At 37.7% G+C, this 27,955-nt stretch overlaps 2 protein-coding genes and 1 long non-coding RNA gene across 4 annotated transcripts in view; 1 reads left to right on the forward strand and 2 right to left on the reverse strand.

The window, feature by feature from the left end:
• Positions 1–107: 107 nt before the first annotated feature.
• On the reverse strand, positions 108–8,146 carry LOC113076097 (tubulin epsilon and delta complex protein 1-like). Of its 2 annotated transcripts, XM_026248768.1 has the most exons (7): positions 7,914–8,146; positions 7,673–7,763; positions 7,379–7,590; positions 5,419–5,595; positions 5,232–5,321; positions 1,310–1,396; positions 115–1,032 (listed from the first exon to the last, which is right to left on the reverse strand). In XM_026248768.1, the coding sequence occupies exons 1-7, from the start codon at positions 8,043–8,045 to the stop codon at positions 1,030–1,032; spliced, it is 792 nt and encodes a 263-aa protein (XP_026104553.1). In that variant the 5' UTR covers positions 8,046–8,146; the 3' UTR covers positions 115–1,029. The 2 variants fall into 2 exon arrangements, with proteins under 2 accessions (XP_026104551.1, XP_026104553.1); XM_026248766.1 differs by having other exon boundaries at positions 108–1,396.
• Positions 8,147–8,889: 743 nt separating this feature from the next.
• LOC113076098 (dynein light chain 1, axonemal) lies at positions 8,890–11,793 on the reverse strand. The gene is made up of 8 exons (XM_026248769.1): positions 11,752–11,793; positions 11,260–11,298; positions 11,026–11,135; positions 10,861–10,916; positions 10,730–10,785; positions 10,521–10,647; positions 10,287–10,427; positions 8,890–9,923 (listed from the first exon to the last, which is right to left on the reverse strand). The coding sequence occupies exons 1-8, from the start codon at positions 11,752–11,754 to the stop codon at positions 9,874–9,876; spliced, it is 582 nt and encodes a 193-aa protein (XP_026104554.1). The 5' UTR covers positions 11,755–11,793; the 3' UTR covers positions 8,890–9,873.
• Positions 11,794–13,278: 1,485 nt separating this feature from the next.
• Positions 13,279–27,955, forward strand: part of LOC113076099 (uncharacterized) — a 51,184-nt gene continuing 36,507 nt past the window's right edge. The window contains exon 1 of the long non-coding RNA XR_003281104.1: positions 13,279–13,448. This is a non-coding gene — a long non-coding RNA (uncharacterized LOC113076099). The remainder of the gene's footprint in view (positions 13,449–27,955) is intronic.

A 27,955-nucleotide genomic window follows, 5' to 3' on the forward strand; every position in this document is an offset into this window, starting at 1 on the left:
TGGATATTATAATGGGAAAAATAGCTAAAAATTATTTAAAAAAGAAAAATGAATGGGATTTTATCTCCAGAACCGACTGTTTTGTTTATAAAGTCAAATGTGAGCAAACTTGAATTTGAACGTTTACTAAAACTTTAGTTATTTTTAAGGTTAAAATATCTAAACAGGCCTTAAGGAGTTTAAAAACTAATAGCCCTATGTATGAGCAATAATAACAGCAAGCACCACTGATCGTTTTCTTGTTAAAACAGTTCTGCTACAAAATGTCATGACAGTTCAGATTAACTCTTTGTGCAAGCACCTGCAAAGAAAATTAATTCTTTAAGAACTTGTGCTAATCAACAGCAGCTCAAGCAATAGCTGCGACGCTTAAGAGCTGCTTCCATCACCCTTGTGTGGACGGTGACAAAACAATCATGCCCATATAGCACTCCACCAAAATGTTTGGCTTTCATCAAGAACTATAGATTTCCTATTGATGCGGTGGGATGCTATTTGATTTCCAATCCGCTTCTTCCTGTACTTTGGACCGGGGAACTTTTGTCTGCGTTTCAAAAGTCTAGATTGAATTTCTCACTAAAAGGCTCAACAAATTTAATTAACAGGGTTTAGAGTATTTCCACAACTCCATTTACTAGATGATATTGTAATTCACTGAAACCTCACAATGCGTTTTATTCTGACTGTGCATCTTATATCAACTTATATTGAGGTTCAACATAAAAGTACCACAAGAAAATTAATAATTTCAATAGTATGATGTGCTGGAAGTGGGAAAACTAAAAGCCCTCCTCCATTTGTCCAACTCAAAGACACCCATGAGCTCACCACTCTTACTGAATAGCAGTTAAAACATCCCTTTTTACTTCAAAATGCACACTGAGAGTGAAAAATGAAGCCCCTGCCAAGTGCTCAGGACCCACTTCTGCTAGCCGGAGACTTCTTTACAACTTCATTTCAAATTGGAGAGGTGCCAGTGTGAGCGAGGGCTCTTGTCTGCCAGATTCAGAGTCCTGGAGCGCCAGTGCATCACTGTGAATGACAACTCAAATCTAGGCAAGGTTACTGCAGGCAGACCAGCAGTCTGGCTCTCAAACAACAGTAGGGTAATATTAGATTTAGCAGCATTGGTAACTTTTCAGAGTAAATTAATTTGGAGGTGCTGAAAATCTCACACATCTGTCTGGATGAACTGGCCAAGCATAAATACCTGGGGCGGTACAGCGATGTAACAGAATGAACAAACAGAATATCTGATAAAGGAGTGTGAATCTCAAATTCCTTCCTGCTTGGAACACAGCAGACGTACCATCCAGCACCAGAATAAAGCTTCGTGGAGTTTCCAATCCAGATACCCCTCCAGAATTCCATTCAACGCTTGTATCCTCTTCAGCTCCTGAAATAAAATGTAACAAAAAAATCCTGATTAAAAGCAAAGAACCTCTGTTGTTTTTTTAAACAATAAAACCCCCAGTGCAAGTACAGGTTTGTGCACACTTGGCAGCCTCTTTGATCTGTACTCAGGGGCAATTTTTCCCTGTAGGAGCTCAGCTAATACCTCACATCTCTGCAGTTAGACAGAAGCGCTCCAGGGACTAACTCTTCTCAGCACCCCACACAGGCTGAAGGGCAAAGGGGAGGGAGAGAGATCCCTGAGCTGCCCCACCGTAACGTATACGGCTTGAGAAGAGAAATGTATTAGCCTGTGTCTAAACATATCCCACACTGTATACTTCACACACTCAGACCTGACAGGCCAAGGTCTAGAATACCTGGAGAAAGCTATTAGTTAAGAAGTAGGATCCCTGGTTGTACGTGATTTGAAATCTGCAATCTTCCCTCATGGGTACTTGGCTCTTGGCTTTAGAGCCAATTACTTGAGAGTCATACATGACATATGACTAATTAATGTGAAGAAAAAAAAGAAAAATGATGTCACGACAACACCGATTGGCTGATGACACTGTAAAAATGTGCACAGTGCATAATTCATCACTAGTGACTGTAATAAGCCATTCAAGAAGAACTGGATATTGTTTATACATGTAATATACAGGTGCTTCTCAATAAATTACAATGCTGTGGAAAAGTTATTTTATTAAGTTAATTCAACTCATTGTGAAACTCGTGTATTAAATAAATTCAGTGCATTCAGACTGAAGTAGTTTAAGTCTTTAGTACTTTTAATTGTGATGATTTTGGGCTCACATTTAACAAAAAAACCCACGAATTCCCTCACTATTTCAATAAATTAGAATACTTCATGAGACCAATAAAAAACATTTTTGTGAATTGTTGGCCTTCTGGAAAATATGTAATTTACTGTACATGTACTAAATACTTGTTAGGGGCTCCTTTTGCTTTAATTACTGCCTTAATTTGTGGCACTGCTGAGGTGGTATGAAAGCACAGGTTTCTTTAACAGTGGCCTTCAGCTCATCTGCATTTTTTGGTCTCTTGTTTCTCATTTTCCTCTTGACAATACCTCATAGACTCTCTCTGGGGTTCAGGTTCCATTTGCTGGCCACTCAGGCACACCAACACCATAGTCATTTAACCAAATTTTGGTGCTTTTGGCAGTGTGGGCAGGTGCCAAATCATGCTGGAAAATGAAATCAGCATCTTCAAAAAGCTGGTCAGCAGAAGGAAGCATGAACTCCTTCAAAATTTCTTGGTAAACAGGTGCAATGACTTTGGTTTTCAAAAAACATAATAGACCAATACCAGCAGATGACAATGCACCCCAAATCATCACAGACTGTATTAGCTTCTCCACCCTTCCTCCAGACTCTAGGACCTTGGTTTCCAAATCAAATGCAAAACTTGCTCTAATCTGAAAAGAGGACTTTGGACCAAAGGGCAACAGTTCACTTCTTCTTCTTCTTAGCTCAGGTAAGACGCATGTGACGTTTTCTGTGGTTAAGGAGTGGCTTAACAAGAGGAATACGACAACTGTATATGACAACAAATGTGTTTGTATGCCTTGTGAAATTCACTCAAATTCTTAATAGATTTTGCTTGACAATCCTCATAAGGCTGCGGTTCTCTCAGTTGGTTGTGCATCTTTTTCTTCCACACTTTTTCCTTCGACTCAAATCTCTGTTAACATGTTGGGCTACACTTGAAGCTTAATGTGAAGCTTCTTTGGCAATGTATGTTTGAGGCTTACCCTTGTGAAGGGTGCCAATGATTGTCTTCTGGACAACTGTCAGATCAGCAGTCTTCCCCATGATTGTGTAGCCTGGTAAACCAAACTGAGAGACCATTTTAAGGCTCAGGAAACCTTTGCAGGTGTTTTGAGTTAATTTGCTGATTGACATGTCACCATATTCTAATTTGTGGAGATAGTGAATTGGTGTTTTTTTTTAAATCAACACAATTAAATGAACCAAAGACTTAAACTTATTTAGTCTGTGTACACTGAATTTATTTAATACACAAGTTTCACAATTTGAGTTGAATTACTGAAATAAATGAACTTTTCCCTGAGATTCTAATTCATTGAGCTGCACCTGTAATATAGTGAAGGCCAGTTTTGTGCCCAATTCAATTCTTACTAATTGTGAATGTGGGAATAAAATGGCAATAAACTTGAGCTTTAGTCATTTATAGAAACTAGTTTTTACAACCGTCCATTCCCATTAATAGAATGATTCATAAGTGTCATAAAAAAATTTATGCATTTGAAGGGACACTCCACCCCAAAATGAAAATTTTGTCATTAATCACTTACCCCAATGTCATTCCAAACCCGTAAAAGCTTTGTACATCTTCAGAACACAATTTAAGATATTCTGGATGAAAACCGAGAGGCATGTGACTGTTCCATAGAGTGCCAAGTAATTTACACTGTCATTGTCCAGATAAGTATGAAAGACATCGTCAGGATAGTCCATCTGATATCAGGGTTTCAACCGTAACGTTATGAAGCGACAAGAATACTGTTTGTAAGCAAAGAAAACAAAAATAATTACTTTATTCAACAATTCCTTTGTCAAAGACTCCTCTGTGTCTCTCCATTTTAGCCATGCCACAAGTATGCGCTGTTTTCTTTCAAATTAAAGCATAAATACATGTAGAAACAGCACATCCTTGTGGCGCGGGTGACACAGAAGAGCGTCTGCAGTTTGAGTGATGTGGACACAGAGGAGACTGTTGACAAAGGAATTGTTGAATAAAGTCGTTATTTTGTTTTCTTCGCTTACACACAGTATTCTCATCGCTTCATAGCGTTATGGTTGAAACACTGATGGCAGTGGACTATTCTGATGATGCGTTCATACTTTTCTGGATCTTGACAGTGTAACTTATTTTTTTACTTACTTGGCAGTCTATGGGACAGTCACAAGCCTTGTCTTTACATTTATTTTGAAAGATGAGGTTTGCGATTATGGAAAGGGACATTACATTTCCGACGAGTGCTTGTGGTGTTCGACCAGTCACAATGCACTGGTTCAGTTGGCCAATCAGAGCGTACTGCACTTGTCGGAAGGAGGAACTTTTTAGAAAATGATGCTTTTGAGAGAGGTGGGGCACAGATAACCTACAATAATGTACAGTATTTTAAAATCTTTTACACTCTCTTTCACTCACTTTCTATTTATACCACTCGTTCTTTTTCACATTTTTGTTATATACTCTAAACAACCTACCTGACAAAAACAGCCCCTTCTTTGGTGTCAGGAGGGGGACTTTTTCTAATACATAAAATACTCTTACAATGCCTCTAAAGAGCAAGGGAAAGAGCAAAGGAACAGGAGAGCGTGGGCCTTTTGACTTTAAAGATCAAGATCTGCACTCTTCAAACAAGCAGGATTTCCCACCTTGTCAATCTGTCACACCAAAGCATCGGGCGGCAGGTACACAGAGGTGGATGCTTCATTACAACCTTCTCCAGATTAAGCCAGGGGATGAAAAACACATTGACAGCTGTGAGCAATCATTCGTAGATTGAAATGAGCTTGTTACCTAGCTTACGGCAGTTATTATCGAGCGCTGATCTCCATATGCTCTGATGACGGATAGAAGCACTTACCATACACCAAAGGAATACAAATGCGACAAGAAGTCTCTGGAGAGAATCTAAATTAGTAAAGGCGTTGCTTGTCATGTAATAACACTGATCAGAGGCTGAACTCATAACACTTGCCCAGTGTTTAATGCACAAATCCTGAGACCTGCATGATCTCATGCCAATATTTCATTACAATGTTCCAGCATTTTCATGTCACCTTGTCAAGAGCAGTTGATGTCATGTTGCTGTAATGGGAACCAGTGAGGTGAGGCTGGCAGACAGCAGAAGGGCTGATACTGGAGATAACCTAGAGAGAGAGAATACAGGGTATTATTACATTTCTGCATTTACATCTAAATATGCTGTTTTCATCATTATTTTAGATTAGATTTTTAGTGATTTACCCTGTGGGTGAATTTGGACCTCTCCTCCTGGGCTGAGAGTAAGCACTTCCACTGAAGTCTTAGTTTCCCATATTGCCACTGCAGAGCCTGTAGAACCGGGTCCTTCTTCACTGAGGCATCCTCTCCTGGTCCATGTGCCGCTACTTCAGGCTGTCCAGGTATTAGTCCTTGGGGGATCTTGCATGTTCACAAACATTAAAAAAATTACATTACAGTAGCTATCAAGCATCATTCTATTAATACTTTAACAACATCTGGAGGTAAAAGTACAAATCCTACAATACAATAGTAAAGATAAAGAAATCCTTCAGTAGATTAAGGTTTTATGATTTAACCCCAGGGGAGACATGAACCTCAAGCTGGTTCTAGGGGAGATTTTGATTTAACTTTGTTAAACCCATAAAACAGGAACTGCTACTTAGGGCTTATGCTATTACAAATAATAATGTTTTGATCTTTTTTCTTTTTGTAATTAACAGCTCCAAGGAACACTCCACTCTTTTGTATTTTTTTTATTAAACATGCTCATTTTCTCCCCCTAGAGTTAAACAGTTGAGTTTTACGGTTTTTGAATCCATTCAGCTAATCTCCGGGTCTGGCGGTAGCTCTTTTAGCTTAGCATAGACCACTGAATCTGATTAGATTTAATTATCCAGATTTAAATAGGAAAATATAAAACTCTTTGCTCTTTTTTGAGTGAGATGCTAACAGTCTAATAAGATTCAATGATCGATGCTAAGCTAAGCTAAAAGTGCTACCACCGTACCCTGAGATCAGCTGAATGGATTCAAAAACGGTAAAACACAACTGTTTAACTCTAGGAGAGTTGGAAAAGTGTTTCTTTAACAAATTATTTAGCTTTTTTAGGAAAAAATATGTTACTGCTGCATTCAGATTGTGTTCCTGTAGCTCAACTGGTAGAGCATTCAAATTTGTATTGTATTTGGAAGAAGGTTCTTACACTTAGGTTACATTTATTTGATCAACAATATGGTAAAGACTTTTATTTTGTGAAATATTATCATTGAATTTTTGTTTCTATTTCAATATGTCATTTATTCCTGAAATGTTAAAGCTGATAATTTTAGCAGCCATCAACCTTCAGTGTCACATGATCATTCAGAAATGACTGAATATGCTGATTTGGTGCTTAAGAAACATTGATGCATTTTGCAGGTTTCCTTGATTAATATAAAGTTCAGAAGAAGAGCATTTATTTGAAAGAGAAATCTTCTGAAACATTAAAAAGTCTTTGTCACTTTTGATCAATTTAATAAATAGTTTCTAAATGAAAGCATTATTAGTTTTTTGTTTTGTTTTTTATGTACCGGCTCCAAACCTTTGAACAGTAGTATCCTGTGCACATATATAAATACATCAAACAGAAATAGATTTATGCGGCACTCCTTTTGAGAACAATGCAACACTCAGACCTATTAAAAAATGTCTAAGTAAATTTTTATTAAGTAACAGGTTCTGTATTATTATACCAAATTCAGTTTGCTCCTTTTTTGTTATAATGGGGTCATTAAGGTTTTTAATAACTCTAATGATATAATGATTATTGATATTTATATATACACACACACACACACACATACATATATATATATATATATATATATATATATATATATATATATATATATATATATAGTATCTCAGTCTTGCATAATGTTCTTGAGAGGCATGCTGATAGGATTTCAAGAAAAGTTTTTTCCTTTTTTTGTTTTTGTTTCTTTTTTAGAACTAGAACTAGAAATTCAATGTCCTTTCCATGAACATCATTGTGCATAAAATGAAGTTATTCTGCTCCCTGCTGGCCTTAAACAGAATAACACTTGAAATTCTAGCTTGACTGCTTTTTATTTACAAGATCCTTGTAGTATTAATAGAGGAAAGCAATTTATAAAAATAGTAATCTGTCCGTTGATTGGATCACCAGATCCCAAGGTCTCACCAGTGGTGCAGATGAGAGTGTGTCTAACTGATGAACCTTCTCAGACAGCATGAAGTCTAGCAGATTCCCTGATGACAGCACCCAGCCGAATGCCAGGAGTAAATCTCGACTCCCCACATCTTCTGTGTGACTGGGGGGCCAGGGCCCCACTACCCACGGGGCCCCATAGCCACAGTAACACAGAGCACTCCTGACAAACAGCAGCTGCATATCTGCAAGCACAACACTGTGAGTCATACAAACAATGATGTATTATTACACATGGACTGCAGTTGTGGGCAATGATCAACTTACCATAGTCTTGGTCTCTAAAGTCCCAGCATGCACAATCTAGAGCAAAAGCTTTCTGCAAAAGACTGCTTAGCAAACTCCCCATGTCCACTGTCTGAAAGCAAAACATGTTTTGAGCACACTAAGCAGGGCTTATCTAGCTAATGATGATGACTCTTCTACCAAACTATCCTAAATGAAATTAAAGAGGGATTAGTGCTAACGTTACCAAGACAGTAGTAAAGTAACTTTACCATAATCTTACCGCATCTTTTCTGTTGAATTTGGCTCTCCTGAATGCCTCAGCTGTTGGTATCGACTCGACGCTTAACACAGACAGTAATTTACAAAGAGAAGTAATAACTTCTTTCACTTTAACACTCTTTTCGAGAGGCATTTTGCATGTTTTATGTTTAAGGCAACAGTTGCTGGTCGTTAGGCAACAGACACTTCCTAGTTGAGTGACATTTACGCCGTTTTGATTAGTTGTTGTTTTGGCGCGCTACATGATTGACGTCAATCCTGACCAATAGAAATTGTAGACAGCCAACCTCGATACGTCACACTGACTGAACTTTATACAGTCTATGGGTTTTACTCATGATTTATTTTGTATATTACATTTTGAGCTAGTCTGTGCATTTAATTTAATGTATAATGTATATTTCCATTTTATTTTCCGCTCCTTGACGCTGCTGTTTTAAAATATGAAATATAATAAATACATTCTCAAATATCTCCTTCTAAAATCCGCAGTTGAATTGGAAAGTATACTAACATGTAAATACCGACCAAACGCCTTGTTGCACAGTCATACAATTTCAAGGAGTAACAACATTTTCTCATATTTTGTTAACATGTAACGTTTATAATAACCTAGCAATGAAGCGAAGAAAAAAAAAAAAAACTTTGTAAAGGACTTTACTGCCCCCTACTGTTTATGTTTCAATGCTTATCCCCTAAATAATTTGTTGATCTTAGTTTAATTTAAATATTTACTAAAGATTTTTTAGATCAAAAGATGCATCATTTAACATTAATTAATGCACTGTGAACTAAAGTAAACATTTTTATTGACTAACATTAATTTTACAGCCAAATAAATGCTGTTAAAATATACTGTTCATTCTTAGTCTACATGAGTTAATGCAATGGCCAATGCTATCAAATGAGTTCTTATTGTAAAGTATTATCACAAATTCAATGCAATGGTAATAATAACAGCATAACTTGAGCAGAGGACAAAATAGTTTTATTGTTTCTTATGAAACAGTAAACAAAAACATATATAGGGGTCAAAAACATGCTCAAAATTGTTTCTATAAAATTGAAATCACACTTATAAAATTTTAAGAAAGCCAGACAACATTTTTATTACAGTATTAGTTATGGTATCTTTATTTGGCCACTGTACACTGATGTTACTCTATAAAGAAATTGCTCTCATTTTGCACCATACAAAATAATATGTTAACAATACACTGAGTAATGGAACTGTATGACAACAGGATAGCTGCAAATAGATTAGGAGTTTGCTTATGTCAAAACAAAATTATTACAAAAAGTATGCTATTTAGAATTTGAATCTTGCAATTATTAATGAACTTTAAATACAGAGTATTTTTAAAGTAGCCTCCTAATAGAGACATACTAAAGCATAGCACCACCAAATAGAACAGTTAAAGCCAGTCCACACTTGATCGGTCATTCCAGTTTTGTAGTTGCTGTCACTGGCTTGCATTTACTGTTACAATCTATCAAGTTATTGATTTCCCTGAAAAGTTTTGTCATTAACTTTCTCATCTTTTAATATGTCCTTCATGTGGGAACATGGAAATTAACTGGTTATTCAAGTCAAAGATCTTACTTCACTGAATCAAGTTGTTAAATTATTAAGTATAATAGGTGTACATATTAATACTTCATAATACGTTTTTAAGCATGAGATATATTAAGTAGAAATGTCTTTAAGTAATGAGTACCATCCAATCTGTCCTTCTGCAAGACCCATACATTATGATTGTATATTTCCGCTTGTGCTAAGGCTAACAAAATGCATCAAGTGTGTGCTTTTCAGATCTATTCAAATAGTGTTAAAGCTCAAGAAAATGGATTTAGGTTTTTAGCTTATTCCATATAAATACACCTGAAAAATGCAAATATTGCACAGACTGGTGTTTAAACAATAAAAATGCACCAATTTTAGAATATTTAAAGGAATTGCATCAACTCTCCCCTTCACCTTCCTCCTCTTCTCGTTTGATAACAGGGTTTCCTAAAAATTAAAATGATGGGGAATCATCAAGGGTCATTTTTGCAACCATGGTCTTTGAAACATATGAACACTTTTATTTTATTTTTTACATGTTTAACTAATTGTTTAAAGGGATAGTTCACCCAAAAATGCTTTCTTATGTTGAACATAAGATAAGATATTTTGCAGATGGCTGTATAATAAAAGTCAATGGCAACCACCAACTGTTTGATTACCAGCAATCTTCAAAATATCTTCTTTTATGTTCAACATAAGAAAGCAACTCATACAGGTTTGGAACGAAATGAGGATGAGTAAACGATGACAAAATTTTCATTTTTGGGTGAACTATCCCTTTAACTACTGGAAAAATATGCTGCTTACCATCTAGCTTTTTAAGCTTGGGAAGCCTCTTAGTAGCTTCCTCCATCCAGTTGCCATCTGCAGAATACTTCTCTTCTAATGGATTCCCCACAAAGACAAGGTCTACCAATGATGGAAGATCTGCCAGCTTCTGAAACTCCCCTAAAGGAACAAACAGCCTCATAAAATGCTCATCCTTGACAAACCATGGCTGAGCTGCTATGGGACTCTCAGTAATCTATCTTCCATGCTCACCCCATTCCTTGACCAAATTGTTAGACATGTACAAGACCTTGAGTTTCTTCATGACATGAATTCCCTTCAGTTTTTCTATGAGGTTATAAGAGATCCACAGCTCCTCCAGAGTATCACCTACTGCCTCCTGACAGCGACAGAAGAGAAGTTAGAGAGAAGAGGAGTCCACTTCTTAACCTTATCCTATAATGTTCTGTTACTGTACTTACAAGTCCATTAAGGTTTTTGACGTTATTCCGGCCCAAGGACAGTATCTTAAGGTTCTCTAGAAGAAAAATGTAAATAAACTGTTCAGCAATCATGACACATGCACTTGACGGTTATGTATGTATGTACTTACTTAGACCATTCAAGTTGGCAATTTTTTCAATACAGTTTGTAGACAAGGATAATCTCCTAGGCAGAACAGAACGTACAAAGAAAATATATTATAGAGTTATATCTGAAACACAATGATGCTGGTTTATAAAAAGTATTTGTACTGTATTTGTATATTTAGACTCACTCGCAGTTGACAAGGTTTGAGAGAGATGCGTCCATTTTTTCAATGGGAGGGATCTGACCATAAAGCTTCACTGCTGTGGCCTCATTCGCTTTTTCACCTGTTTTCTCCTCCTTGAATAAACCAAGTGAAATCAATCAAGACACAGAGCAGAGCTTACATGTTTACTGTGAATATTTCATGGGTTAAAACATGGAAGAACTAATCTACAATCTTAATTAGCAATACATGTTTTACCCATTTCGCCAGGGCCTCTTTAATAGTTGTTGCTTTTGCCTGAAAACACAATAATAATAAAAATTGTGATGGCTCACAGAAAGGTAAGATTATGTTTGTTGCAAAAATATAGTTAAGATCCTAATAAATTATAATAAAATGTTTTTTTTCCTCTGTATCTCGACGAATATGCTACTGAAATCCAGCTCACTAATAATACAGATGCTAAGCTAGCTAGACTCTCCACATTACGTTGACATCTTCAGTAGCCCCTTTAAACTAACCTTACTCTAAAATCTAACCTGCTAATGTCTGACAGCTAGCAATGTGGCTAAATGTTTATCTGCGACAAACTGCCTGATACAATTGATGAACACTAATGCAACTTGTATTTCCATCCAGCGTGATGGTCTCGTTTTATTATTATATATTATTATATATTTCCCAATTTAGAACAATGCATTTTGCACTCAGTAATGTCACATAATACTATGAAATAGGATGGGAACTCACCATGTTGTTCTTTACGGTTGCTATGGAACTGCTCCGACGCAAAGCGCGTGCGCGAAGTGATGCCTCCGTCTAGCACGAGCCGCGTATTCGCGTGACAACATCATCACGGTCGCCTTGCCCATTTGAAAAGATAAGATAACTAATGAAACAAATCGAAATATCACAAGGCTATTTTCGCTTTTTATAATATTAAGGCATTTATATTTGATACAAAAGTCATTATGTATTATTTGGCTCTAGATTTAGCCCTCCATTGTAATACTAGAAAATAAACTATTGGGTTGAGTGGTTCATGGTGTAATACCACAATCAGACCACTGGGTGGGGGTGGTGTAACAATGATTACAGTCGTACTGCCCTAGATGTAGCGGTAGTGTGTGTGTGTGTGTGTGTGTGTGTGTGTGTGTGTGTGTGTGTGTGTGTGTGTGTGTGTGTGTGTGTGTGTGTGTGTGTGCTCTTGTTTTTGTGACAAATCAGAACACAACTCTGTATAATGACATGGGTATGACACAGGTTAGGTATTACAAGGAGAGGGTGACTTATGAGGATATAACCCATGTCCCCATTTTTCAAAATGCTTATAAACCGAGAGTGAGAGAGAGAGCAAAATAGAGATCCAACACTTGGATTTATTAGGCTGTTTAGGATTCATCAGCTATCTTCTACATGCCTTTAATGACAGTCCCATATGTAATGGAACCAAATTCCAGCAAAAAAAAAATAAGTACAGAGATAGGCCATAGATTAACCATGGCATTTGGAGTACAAATGGAAGCCTAATAAACACAGCAAAATTATAGTCTACTACACATTTATTAATTTATTTATGAAATTATGAAATAATTGTGACAGAAATTAAAATTTATAATTATATTTTTCGTCTCATACCTTGACCTTAATCTCATAATTTCTACTTTTTATCTCATAATTATGACATTACATAATTTAGACTTTTTATGTTATAACTAAGACTTTCATGTCATAAAGCAATGATGGTTTTCGAAGCATGCATGTTTTATTTTTATTTATTTATTTGGTAGAAATGAGCTTTTTCCATAGACCGAAAGAGGCCTAGAACACTTGACTCATTGTTTCCTTTCATATGTTAAAATAATAGTAAAAAAAAAAAAAAAAAAAAAAAGCTATATAAGCAGTAAAAAATACTGCAAACAGGAATTCCTTGTCCAGTATAATATAATATGTTCAGAACGGAAACATTGAACAAGAGATTTTCCGAACCTATGTTGGACTGAACGTTTATTAGAAATGTAATCTGTACTATCCCGAGAGTGTCTCACATTTGAATAATAGTGGGCTTTTTTATTATTCTAATAAAATCCCACACGATCGGTCGCTTTAAATTGCTTTATCTGCGGCCTCATTAGTGAAATGACTGTTTGTCACATTTGCACGGAGAAAATCAGTCGCACTACGCTGGCAAAACCATGAATAATGATATCGAAGAAATTGCATTCAGTGCCGAGGAGCGCTTGTATCGTGTTGATCTGACACACGCATGCGCAGTGCAGCCCAGCGACAGCCGAGCAGAGCAGCCTCCTCAAGAGCCCAGCAGCGACACTTCAGACAGCAGCAGTCAGTCAGTCTCCCAGTTCCTGTTTCCGCCACGACTCACGAAGCATCCCTTTCGTTAAAACATACGCGCTGTGGAGATACTAAAACGCCAGTGCCATATCAAGGTAAGTGTGTCGCCGTTACCCACGACCGCATTATTTGAAGGAAAACGTCGTTTTTCTCGCCGGCGAGTTCGCTCCATCCCGGCCTGTTGCTAGCTGCATCGACTGCTGAACGGCAAAAATAACGGTCATGTTTGCAGCTTGAGCTCATTGTGTTTTGGCGCCGTGATCTCTGCTCAGACAGTCATTCTGTGGATATCACGATCACTGCACGCTGTATAATGTGCTTATGTACTAGAAAGAGATTGCGAATGAGAATAGCAGTGCCAAATATAGGAAGCCTAACGTACTTTAAGCGAATCTACAACATATAACGTTATCGCGAACGAATCTGTTAACAAATACGCCAGACGACATTATTAATAAATGGTTTATAACAGGACTGTGGTGCAGTGTAAATGCCCGGGATGTTAGTCAGACATCGAGCAGGAATCGAAGCAGCAGTATCGTGTCCATGTTTTTGTGTAGAGAAAAAGGCAAGTTAACGTGAAACCGCTGCAGAAATCAACTAGAGTGTTACTTTTAGACCCTTGTGGGAAAAGGCAGTGTTACTGAACACTACGAAGTGTGATTTAAAGAAATAGTTCACCCAAAATAAAATACAGAAATTTCGAAGAGTGTGGTTTCCATCAAATGATAGCGAATGGGGATTGAAAATGTCAAGCATGTGAACTGTAATAAATGTGTCATAAAAGTAGTCCGCACATCTCGTACACTATTCTCAAAGTGTTTTGGAGTCAGAACATGGCAATTTTGTGAGGAACAAAATGCAGTTTTTGTTTTAAAAGCCTGACATCAGACTTCACTCTCCATGGGAGGGTGTTCACGTGAGAAGAAAATAAAATAAAAAAGTAAAAGGTGTATCTTCAATGAATCGGTTGATCCAAACATAACCAACCCGTTTCTCTTCAAAAAGCACTTGTATGACTTGAGAATACTTGGAAATTAGGTTTAAGATCATTTTATGGTGCTTTTTCATGCTTTGGTAGTCATTGTAATTACATGCAAATAAGCATCTGGCAGATTACTCAAAATATCTTTTTCTGGTTTGGAACAATGTGAAGGTGGGTAAATAATAACAGCATTTTAATTTTAGGGTGAACTGTCCCTTTAAGAATGACGTAAGCAATAAAGCCTGTTATTGTAGCAATACAAGCTGTTATTATGATGACAGTTGCTACAAGTATTTTCGCTATTCTTCTATATGTCAAAGGATATGAAACAGGGAGCTGTCTACCTAGAAGCCATAGATATGAAATCAAAGGCACAGGAATATTTGTCTCTGCCAGTGCTTTTCTTTATTTAATCCACTCCTATCACACCCATTAGACACACTTCAGGATGGGCACTTTTAATTATCATCGAATAACAATTTGGCGTCACACCTTCAAGGCTACTTTGTGGTTTTATCTCCCGTCATGTTGTCAGCTATTTTAATTAATGTACTGAAAACATTTGCCTCACTTAAGAGCCTTGTAAAATCAATGTCTTCTACAGATGTTCGGTCATAATGCCCAGTCCCTGCTCTTCCAAGCATGCACCGATAACAAGCTTTCATAGTCAAGTGTGTTATTAAATCTACTTGGACTAGCGTGCATTCTCTCAACATTCATACATCTTTAATAGTGCTTTTTTAATTGAATCAGCTTATCTCACTTGACTTGGAATTAATGATATAATTAAATCTACCATGATAATTGATACCTCCACAAGCTTAGGTTTCTGGAAAGAGATGTTGTTCCTTGAAAGTCAGATGGTCATCATCAAAAAAGTAAACTTGTAGTTGTAGAAAAAAGTTTTCTGAATCTGTCCTGTATCACTTGATTTGCGCCACATTTGACCTTTGAGCAGCAAAGCATACAACAATATGAACATTTTATTTCATACACCTATGTAGATACTGTATATTAGCATACTATAAATGCCAGGTTTTGGACTAGCTCTTTTCCATTGTACACTGGAAAATATATTTGTCAGGTAACTGTAAAAGTGGTTAACAAATATTGCCTGAATCCGCCTGACTATATTAGATTAGACAAACAAGATTCATTTTCATGGGTCAGGTAGAAGTCACTCCTACACATTTCACTTTTTACAGTGTAGTCAGGCGAACTGAGAGAATGAATTCTACACTCCTCTGCTATGTTTACTTGCCAGTGTCTTTAGATCTGTCTTAGCCAATGGCAGTATCTGTAACTTCCCTAAGGGGCGGTTCATTTTGCTAGCGGCCTTTTTCCGGGAATTACTCTAAAACAAATCCACAAAGAGAGTTTTAAACATGTTTTGTCAGGCAATCGAAATGTGCTTCATGTGGTACGTGAATTAAGTTAATACAACAGAATCAACGGAATTATGTAACCTTATATAAAGGTCTACACTAAGTAACACCAGCTTAAGTCATTTTTAAGGGTTAGATCAGGTGCAAACAGCTAAGGTAGCAATTATATTCATCCTTTTTCAGTGCAGTATCAAATTCCATGTGGATCTCTGAATAAAGACCAGTTTTAAAGAGAGCTGTGAATACAACTGTTCACATATTCATATTTAGACCAAGGAAATTAGCTATTATAAAGTTCATATGTAAGGGTGTGATGTGACTTTTTTCTTACTCAGGTTAACTAAGTGAAGTTTATCTTTATCAGCATTTGCATCGATATATGTTATTTTCTCAGTTCTGTTCGGTCAATCACACAAATAAATATGCATTAATTTGTCAAATGCTCCTGGAGTCTCATGTAGTTTCTGCTCCACATTTGCACTGATTGACTCTGCTCATACAATTACAGTTGTGAAAACAGTGCTTCATGTGCCGACGTGATCCAATGCTACCTTTGCAGGTTTTGTTTTATGTTATTTCTATTAATGACACTGATGTGGTGACTACACATGTTGCCATTGTCACATGATCATGTAACAGCACACTTTGCCTAGCGGAAATCCATTGCATGTATGCCTTTCTTGTCACATATGTCATATTTGAGTAATGAACTGAGAAATCTAATAATGCCCTTGATAGATAATTATCTCCTGGGGAGAATTATGAAGAAGAATTATAAACCAAAAAAAGACGTTCTGGTTTATGGTTACGTTTATGATTACATTTTATTGAGATTGAATGGAGGAGGAATGCAGTGCAGGGCTTTGCTATACTTTCTTAACTTACATTCAGACCATGCTGTGAAGTGAAGCTCAGGACAGGGGCTGTAATAAAGCTAAAAAAAATATATATATATATATATAAATAAAATAAAAAATCTAATTCCCCTATCCCACTCCATTTGCTCATCTCTTCTATTCTGCCAATATCAGGTGACTACTCTTGAGTTTCCATAGCAATGTGGGCAATGGGTGGGGATAAAGAGGTTCTGATCAGTTTTAATGATAGTGTAGTTTGCCTCTCTGAACAGGAAATGGAAAGACTCTCCCAATAGGGTTTGATTGGAACGGCTGAGAGGTGTGGGACTGGGCGGCAGGGACTGGTGTGTACAAGTGCAGGTGTGTGTGTTTGCATGAGATGCATGATGAAGTGAGTAGCTGCAGTGGGGTGGGATAATCACATGGATGAAATCTCTGGCAGGGATCCTAATGGCAATCAATGTAACTTTCCACATGATGAACATTTGCACTCACTCTTTCCCCATTCTAGTTCTGCAGCAGTGGGCAGCAAGAAAGAATGACCCAGCCATTGACTTTACTTAATCTCTCTTTCCCAGGACAAGGAAGACCATGAGTCATTCTTCAGAGCCCTTTAGAGATTGTAAAGTCTGTTTGTGTGTGTACATGCATGTGTGTTGGTGTGCTTTGCTGGTAGATTCTTGTCTGACTGCTTTTGGACCCATCAGACTTGACAGTGGGCAACGTCAGGGAGCTGTTTCATTGGCTATAAATACCACACTGCAATGTGGAGCATCACTCTGGCAGCTGCAGGGGAACTGCTCCGCAATCACCCACACACAAGGGGAGGCAGGGTCAGGATTACACCAAACACAGACCTTGTGTGACCCCTGCCGAAAAAAATTACATGTTTTTGCACAGACATATGGTATGAATGATTAAATGGGAATATTTGCCCTGGAAGCTGTTTATTTGCAGCCATCATAGTCAATGATTACCTACCGCGGGGCTTCATTTAAACCAGTGGATATATGTTGAACATGACAATGTTTTTCTCCCAGAGTTCCCCATGCACTTGCCATAGCAGACAGATAAACCTGAGCTATTATGCCAAATGTGCAAAGGCAGTTGGTAGGCTCTCTCAGAACGAAGGGTGAATAGTGCTCAACAAACAGATCTGAGACCCTTATTTAGAATTGAGAACCCAGGGGCATGGAATTTGCACAATAACTGTGTCCTATGTTTGAGCTACTTGCAGACAATGAGGCCACGGTTACTTTAATTCAGAAAGAGGGGTCAAAGTAGCAGCAAAAATAAACCATAACCATCTTGAATAAGTAGCCAGGTACTTTTGCAACAGGTCCTCGCTCTGAATTACAAGATAATATAATGTATTTAGTTCTTTCTACATGCCATCATTCATCCTTGCTTCGTCATCTGTAGGAGGAAACACACCTTGTCCCATCAGAGTTGACTTCGACACACCCTCTTGGATACACAACTGCTCAAGGGAAATAGAGGCAAGGTGTAAAAAACAGAGGTATAGTAAATAGCCTAACTATTTTTGATGGGATTCAATTTCCAAATGATGCTTGAGTTACAGTAAGTAGCAGAGTACTGATTTAAATGGGATTGACATCTCTGCTCAAATGGGAATGTCTGTTTTCTGGATGTGGATGTTAGAGAAGGTGCATTCATCATGAAACCCATTGATATAACCAGGATTTAATTTTCTTTTTACCGCTATATATAAATACTTGAACCAACAGTTTTTTCGTTACTCAGAAAGCTGGTAAAAAAATTAATAAAAAAATAAACATTCCATAATGAAGCCGCAATAGATAGATGGGTGAGAAATGTAGCTTTACAATTACAGACATTCCTTGTCTGGGTGGGATAAGATTTCTTAGAAGCCTAAAAGGTTAAAAGTAAAGCATCAGGTAATTTGCAACACAAGTGAAAAACAAAACCTTCTGCTTTGGATGAGATTAAAGAGAGAAAATCTGCGAAACACAAATTTACCTGACCTTCTCAAGGAAAACTAGTCCCGTTCAAATAAGCTTCAGGCTGAATACCCAGGGGACTCATGTCTGAGGTAAAGATGATGGAAGCATTTTTGAGACATCTAGTCCTGTAGTCTGCATTGCTCAGCACTGAACCAAGTGAGACTGCTGTCTCAGCTCAACTGGAGCACGCTCAATAGCATCCCTAATTCATTGCTAACGGCATCTCTGGGAAAATTAAGCATCTCTGCGGTGCTCACAACGATGGATAGAGATCGGCATAAAAACAACAGAGGTAGGATCAGAGGGCAGACAAGATGTTGGAGTGTTATTAAACAAACCTGATTTGCATGGTTGGGGCATCTCATCTACTAAATTCCAGCCCTCAGAAGTCATTAAGTTGAGATGAGTCAAGTTCAAAAACCACTATGATGGATGATTGTCCAAGCCGGACTGTATGTCAGCATGTTGTTATCCCCTTTATGCATGAAGTAGAAGTGGGGGTTTGTCATACTAAGAGGATTAAGGGGGTTGGCATGATTGGATTTCACTGTGTGCTGATTGATATCTTTAACCGTTTCAAGTATACAGACTCTCAGAGAGTATGATACAGCCTATTCGTTTCAAGAGACATGATGGATAACACAGAGTCTTCACTTAACTTATAGTAGCATCTACTTCCATTCCATCAATTGGTTTTTATGCCATCCCGACTCAGTCACTTGTCCTTTCTGTCTCCTGCTCTTCGGGTTTGAAGCAAAAGGAGTTGGTCAAAATGTCACAGGACACAGACATATTGAGTGTGCTTTTTTAAGTCCCAGTCTCCCCCCTCTCTTAGAGTGACCATATGAGCCATTTTCCCAGGACGCGTTCTTGCCAGGATTTCTGTATTCCCTGAAAACATCCAAAGTACCTTGACCAGTAACATGCAGGTATGGTACATAATCAACCAATCGTGGCACGTGAGAAAGTGAGATCTACAGAGAACGATCAAAGCAATGCAAATACACGTACATGTTAGGTGTTTGTTTATTCATTCAACTTGAAGTGATTTTAATGCATAAGGAGCCGTCTGCCCTTCTCTCTACGTATAGCTCCTATGGATGTCATACAATGATCGATCTGCACAGCACAAACAGCCAGAAATCTGGAAATCTGCAATATAAAAATCCTGGCAAGGACGCGTCCTGGGAAAATGGCTCATAAGGTCACCCTACCCTCTCTTGCTGTCTGTTCTCTCTTCTTCGTTCTGTCATTTCTTCCCCGCTTAAAATTGCTTTCCCACTCCTGTGTTGTGAAACCAAAGTGTTCTATGCAATATTATTGGCCGTTTACACAACAACGTTTTCAGCCAAATATGGGAAACTATTTATGTGTTTTGCCTGTTCGTTTACATGACAATGCTGTTTTGGGGACTGAAAACTCATATTTTTGAAAACGGGTTTCAAAGTGCAAGTTATTGAAAACGCCACCATTATCGATTCAGTGAAAACACCTAATACGGGAATCTTCGAAAACGGTGATGTCATGCGTGTGCATAGCACATCTTAGGTATGTAGACGTGCAGTACGTGTCGAACAAACAAACACAACAATGGCACAGTACATGGTACTGTTGTTGCTGCTCAAGAGTTTGCTAACGCTTCTTCAGCAAAATGTGGATTTACTTCACCAATATTACAAACAATTGCAGAGACGCATCATATACAACATATAATCATCACTTCCCCACAGGTACTGTGTACTAAAAAGGTAACATTACCAACTACTGGCCTGCCATACATGATACAGCATTTTTGTAAATGCAAATCATTTTGAAAATGTCATGTATACGTGAAACTTTTGAAAAATGCAAGGGAAAAACTTTTCCGTTTTTGACTGCATCATTGTACTGTAAACATAGCCTTAGAGGGGATCCTTGATGAGACCCTGCCAGATCTTCCTGTTTGAACCTTAGCACTCTGAGCACTAGTAAATTATTTTCGTCTCTCCATTGCTGTGTGCATAAGCTGAATTGAACACTTAAGTGGTTGCTCGTTGTTGGTATTGTGCGAGAATCTCAGCTATACCTTTTGGCTAGAATCCCAGCTGCCCCTCACCCACTGAGTAGAGTTGTTAGCCCGAGGGTTCGGCTCAGGTGGGCTACAGAACAAAAACTGCAGCAAACCACAAGTGAGTTTAAGCCAGAAAACTAAACCAGGTTGTCTTCGAAAACATAAGATTGAACGTTTCATACTGCTATACTTCACATGCATTTGATTGCATGTCAGCATGCTACTTGCAGTTTTGTCTCCATGACTTAGTTATTTCTTAAAAACTATTCCAAGGCAAGGCCAAGTAACCGCTGGTCATTTGAAGTTTAAATCTGTACACTCAGAAGTGCTATGATCAAAGTGTTTTTTATCTGCTGCCGGTGTTTTTCAGTAGTGCTACACAGGGCAGAGAATGAGTTGAATGCTAATTTGGTTCAGAGCCAGAGGAGCAAACCTCATGTGACACTGATGATAGAGAGGCAGGGTGCTGAGTGGAGATATGTAATATTTTGGGTTCTGTCCCTTTCTTCACTTTATTCTTTTTGAGCAGTACAGAAAAAGTGCAGCCTAGCAAACGTTAAAAGGGTTGAGTGAGCAGCCTTTCCATTTTGTCTTACCATGCAGGGGACGAATTGTTTGACGAACAGTGCCCTTTCTTTAACCTCCCTTGCATTCTTTTCATTTCTCTGTTGCAATGTCTATTTACTTCTTCTTACATTCACTTTAAAATCGACTGCTTGCTGAGCAGTATCTTTGAGCCAGGCTATCGACTAACGTTTAGATGCCATGGAGTAGCATTAGCCTGTGCCAGCGAGAGGCGTGTAAGGCAGAGAAGATCCTGTTCGGAGAGATAATCTGATCAGTGGATTTGTCGACTTAATTTTGCTTTTATCCTCATAGAGTTTTGGCGAGCCCTTTTGTGTTGAAAAGGCACATGTTCTCTTAATTGGGATCAAGAGTTGGATTGGTACTCATGCCAACTAGAGGTGTGAACATACACTGGTCTCAAGATTCGATTTGGGTATGACTATCATGTCATCAATTCAGTTCAATTCGATATCACGATGCATCACAATGCAATGACGATGCACTGCATTCTCAATTTTCAGTTTACTTCATATTTATACAATTTAATATAATTACAAATATTGACAAATACAAACAAAATAAATACAAGCAGTCAGATAAATGAAGAATAAAAAAATTATGCAATTCATATGTTTAAAATATTCTTATATTACATCATATTGATATTCACACTGGTATTAAATTGCACCAATGCGTAAATTAATTTATAATTTGTGAGTGTATGACATAAACCGCTAGAGCAGGATCTGTCTGCTCTCTGTCTTATCGCTCTAGCGGTACTTGATGTCATACACTGATCATTCAGTGCAGTAGCACTTCAAGCAAAATGCACCTTATGTATTCTACCCCGGCAAATGAGGTATGCAACAAATGACGTCAGAAAAGTGTCAGTGGGTTAAAATCGTTTATGGTCTATTACTGAACCAATACCAAATCGTCCTCGTCTGCATCGCGATGCATCGAAGAAATTATTAATTTCCACACGCCTAATGCCAGCTACAACATTCTGTTGTTTCACAAGCAGAATGTGTTATAAGATTTAGTGGACATTGATTGTACTCTATTACTCAGCAATATTTTTTATTTCATTAAAGTGTACACTGATAAATGATGATGTGAAATTGTATAGCTGGTTATATGCTCTTAATGCATTTGCTGAACATTAATTTTCCTGGCTATTCAAGAGATTTGCATAACTGGCCAGAGGAGTACTGACAACAAAATGGAAAAGAAGCTTAATCCGTTTAGATTACAAACACATTAACTACCCAGGCATGGTCACCATGCTCAGTAGTGCCAGTAGTTCAGCTTTGTACTTGTCCTTTTGAAAATGTTTCACTCTTCACTACAAAAGAAAAATATTTGAAAAACCCCATTACTGACTTTGATTTGCACCCAGTGTGGTGACCCCACACTGACTTTGATTAGGGAGACAGTATTGCCAATAATATATATATAAAAAAATTAGTACTTTGAATAAATAAATACACTTTTTTAAGAATTAAAAAAATGGCAAACTATATCTGACAACATTTCACCTTTTTTCCCAAGAATTTTAGATTTTTACTCCAGACTGTTACACCATCTGGTCATTTATTTATTTATTATTATAATTATTATTATTATTTTTTTTCCATTTAAAAGGAAGTCAATGCTGTTCCGTCAACTACCCCAATGTATATTTAATAATTTCCATTCAATATTAACATTATTAAGTTTTTAATTCGCAAAAGTAGAGTCAAATTATTCAGCGTGTTATAATTTTTACTCAATGACAGCTATAATTTCATAAAAACATTTGCTAGAAAACATTGACATAATGTAATGGGGTGAAAATGTATTTGTTATCAGCCGATTCCAACTGATTCTTACAAGATTCATGGAAATAATAGAAACCAAACATTTACATTTGCTAGGCATGAAAACACATTTACATCATCAGTGGCATCTGCCAGATGCCAGGCCATTGGTTCAACCTTATCTCTCAACTTTGAGCACAATTTCTGAGACTGTGTAGATATGTTGTAAAGAGGTGCAAGAGGACTTTGGTCACTGTTTAGTTGAGATCATAATAAAGGAGTGAAGAGAACAGAAGAAGGAAGTATTTGGGCAAGCATAATAATTTTTCAAACTTTTGTTCATATGTGAGTAAGAACGACTGACCATAAATGATGCAGACGGCAGTACTGTATGTGGTCTGTTTTGCTAAGGACCTAGCACTGGATGAGCTGCCCTATTTAGTGCTCCACTGACATCCATGCTAATCAGCATGCCTAGTGACAAACTCTTTGTTGCTGCATGCTTGAGTTTGGTGCGAATGGATGTTGCAGTGCTTCAGTGATTTGCACGGTTTATTGGTGTGTTCAGAGCATCTTTTGTGAGCATTAACAGCTGCGCATAAACAGGCTTTTCAGCATTGGAAAATAGAATTTCAGGGCAGTTGAGATGCCCTTGAGAGGCAATCACAGTGTCGCTCCACAAAAGCCTCCAAACGCCTGTGGCCTACCGCATGGTTACTACCATTTTTATTCAAAATCACTCAACATTATTCATTAGCAGCTTCCTCTATGTGGTTCATGTATTGCATTCATGCTCTTAAATTTTACCTTCCATGCTAACTGGAAACCTGGCGTGACATATATGCCATTCTAGCAGGAGGCGTATATGAGAGAGGTATCATTTGTCTGAATGAATCACCTCATCTCCTCCTCTCATGCTGCACATGCAGTGATTGTTACAGCTTGGTGTAATTGACCACTCTGTTTCCCATCTGTTGCTTGCTTGCATTCCTTGTCACATTCCCTCTGCTGTTCTGCCCACCCTCGGCACGAGCAGCACAAGGGAGTTGTGTGTTTTTGCCAACAAGTGACGACAGAAGCAAGATCAAATAGAATTCATAAAAGTTGGTAAAAATCCTCCTTCCATTTCATCTCTCTGTATCGTCTCTGTGAGCTGGAGGTGTGGGTGCCATTTATTTCCTCAGAAGAAGGTCTCTCCATTCCTGATAAGAACTTTTCCATTTCACATTCTTGCCCTGGACAATGGATCAGATTGTCAGTTATTTGCGACTGCACGATTCATCACTCCGTTTTTTTTTGTTTGTTTTTTTCCTCCAGACTTAGAGTTATGGCCCATAACATATGTGCCTTAGAGAATCCCCACCTCCCTTTAGTTCTAATACAGAAACAAAGTTGTTGTTTTTTTAGACTTTAGAATAAAGCTCAGTGGCTGAGAGTGTGAAAAGGGTTGTACCGACCGTGTGTACTAGGACGTGATTTAAACCGGTCAACAACGATGTTATTTGGTTAACAAATAAGAATAAGGTTAACAACAGGAGGATGCAGGGCACTGTGATCGGAGCTGTGTTTCTGTTGTGTCTCGCAGGTTTCACAATAATGGACATGGAATGTCGACGTAAACGTAAAGCGATTGAAAGAACGGAAAGGAGGATCAAGAATCTCCAATGAAAACTTACACAATGTTTACATGGAGTTTTAAAGCTGCGGTAGGGAACTTTTGACGCTCTAGCGGTTAATAAACAGAACTGCTTGCGTCTTGCGGAAGGACATCGTAGCCGGAACTACTTCTCTCTGTTTATGTCTATGAAGAATCACAAAGGTACTGGGTTACTCCGCCGCGGTACCCCCGAAGCAATCTAAAATAGTCAGAATATAAACACTTATTATAGGTGCACGCTAGTGCTTCAGGACAAGCTAAAAACACGGTTTGGAAAATGGATTCATGGTGTACTCGATTATTATATAAATTTTTCTACATTTTGAACACAAACAAAGTTACGGACCGCAGCTCTGATTGGTTGTTTTTTACCGGGAGCGGTGTATTTCTGTAAATGGCAATAGGACCACTGGGAGGAGCCAGAGGAGCTTGATTTTTTATCAGATTATCTGTCTCATATTCTACTGTCAGGACATAATGACAGGTTTAATAATTATGTAAAAAATATTTTTTTACAAAAGTTCCCTACAGCACCTTTAAATCGTGGCGGGTGAGGGCGTTTTCGAACGTGTCTGGCCAATCAATGTCTACTTACATCACGGTTAGTATCAGTTGTGCTGGTTAGACCCTGTTCCGGACTAGGAGCTTTGGTTCTTGAAAAAGGCAGTCCGGTACTAAAATCGCTTTCGATAAAAACAAAAAAAATCCTGAACTGTACAGTATATTAGATAATATAAAAACTTAATTTCATTTTTTTCCGCTGCCGTATCTGCTGTAGTCTCAGTTTGCAGTGTCGCTTTAGGTGTTTTTTGGCTCAAGCCAAGACAAAAGCCTATTGTCTTTGGTCTCTGATTAATTGTCTTACAGGGGGTTATGTGCATCCTAGGGAGAACTCCTACATGCACTAGAGAGCACAGAGGAATCATTCACTGTATTCTCAGTGTACAGTCATGACAAATTCCTGAGTCTTGGTTTGATCTTTAAGCTCTACTTTATAAACTTACTTTTCAATCTATGGTCTTAGAAAATGCTAACATTTATTTGCATTCTCTCCTCCCTCTATATAAAGATGTCTAGTGCCATCTTTTCTCTGAAAGCCTCAGCGGGCTGATGTTGACTGGTGGATGCATGATAAAATTGCAGATGACAGGTTTGTTTATGCGGTGCAGTCAGGGAAACAATGTGAAAGATGCCTTGATCTAAAGGCCTGGGAATTTTTGACACCTTTCAAAAATTGGCTACTTTGTTGTTTCTTAAAGGGTTTGAGAAGTTAATTGGGGCAGTTATTCAGTTTGATGTGGTTGTATGACTGCGCTGCATATATAATGTGCACTCGTGTAGTTTGCATATTTATGACATTAATACATTTTGTAGTCAAATGTTATAATGTATCTTGCCTTCAACATACCTTTCAGACTTTAATAAAATATCTGGTCTACTTTTTTAGCTGTGTCACAGTAAGAGCATTTTTTAAATGTACCAGTCACACACTTCATTCCTGAGGTGTTTTTATTGCCACGACAACAACATTCTCTATAACAGCAAAGGTCTTGATTTTCCAACCACTTGTTTCCTGGTCTGTTAATCTAATGGAGCCTGATATATCATTGAAATCAATACATTACTTGTATAAGATCTTAGACTCTAGTTGAACTTAGAGATGTTCCGATACCCTTTTTCTCTTCCCGATACCGATTCCGATACCTGGGCTGAGGGTATCGGCCGATACCGAGTACTGATCCGATACCTGGGTATGTATCTGTATATACAGCTGTATATACTACTAGCCCTGTGTAAATTGCTAGAATTATTTTATGGTGTGCTTCAGACTGATCCCTTAATAAAACATGAACAAATACATGGTGAACCACTGTATTCATTACAGTATTTTTATTATGAATTTGACAGTATTATTTATTTTCTTAAGCAAAAAAGAACTTAAAATGCAGCCAAAAATCTAACACCGCAAACTAAAAAAAATGTATTTTAGTTTTACAATATAACTGTATAAAGAAACTGCAACAAATAAGTCATCAGACTTTAATAAAATATCTGGTCTACTTTTTTAGCTGTGTCACAGTAAGAGCATTTTTTAAATGTACCAGTCACACACTTCATTCCTGAGGTGTTTTTATTGCCACGACAACAACATTCTCTATAACAGCAAAGGTCTTGATTTTCCAACCACTTGTTTCCTGGTCTGTTAATCTAATGGAGCCTGATATATCATTGAAATCAATACATTACTTGTATAAGACCTTAGACTCTAGTTGAACTTAGAGATGTTCCGATACCCTTTTTCTCTTCCCGATACCGATTCCGATACCTGGGCTCAGGGTATCGGCCGATACCGAGTACTGATCCGATACCTGGGTATGTATCTGTATATACAGCTGTATATACTACTAGCCCTGTGTAAATTGCTAGAATTATTTTATGGTGTGCTTCAGACTGATCCCTTAATAAAACATGAACAAATACATGGTGAACCACTGTATTCATTACAGTATTTTTATTATGAATTTGACAGTATTATTTATTTTCTTAAGCAAAAAAGAACTTCAAATGCAGCCAAAAATCTAACACCGCAAACTAAAAAAAATTTATTTTAGTTTTACAATATAACTGTATAAAGAAACTGCAACAAATAAGTCTAGGAACATAAAAAGTGATATATTTATCAGATAATCTCTTTACAACAAAACAAGTAGAAAACAAGCAACCGTCTAGGAATACTTATTTTTATTAATAGAGATGTATTATTATTATTACATAGAGACATAGCTAAATCTACTGTAGGCTACAATAATAGCTTAATATATTGTCAATTTACTCATGTTAAACCAAACATTTATTTTAATGTGCTGCCATGAAGATCTTTGAGTGTCTGTGTTTATGAAATGACGGTTTTCTCAAATGAAATGGTAAATTCTCATGAAGTGATGGTTTACGCGTTCATGTCCTCATATAGTGACACACAGCAGAGACTACAAAACAGCGAGCTCCCGCGCATCTGCGCCCGTCACCCACAGAGATGTAGAATTTGCAGGAGTAATATTTAAATAGTATTTTGCAGTTTAATATTCACAGACACAAGTAAATATTCGGCTACTGTCTGGAGCCCTGCGCTTTGACTAACACGGAAGCAACTGAACGCAGCTGCGGGTAGCGAATATACTCCGGAGTCGGTAACTACCGGTACTACAGAGACATACTGCTAACCACTGATCTATAATATAGAAGAGGCTTCACTGTTTGTTGGCAGTTTAGAACGCGATGAGCGATCCAGTCATATATAGATCAGTGCTGCTTACGCG

Source organism: Carassius auratus, unplaced genomic scaffold (genome assembly GCF_003368295.1).
Source record: "Carassius auratus strain Wakin unplaced genomic scaffold, ASM336829v1 scaf_tig00018653, whole genome shotgun sequence".
NCBI classification, from domain to species: domain Eukaryota; kingdom Metazoa; phylum Chordata; class Actinopteri; order Cypriniformes; family Cyprinidae; genus Carassius; species Carassius auratus.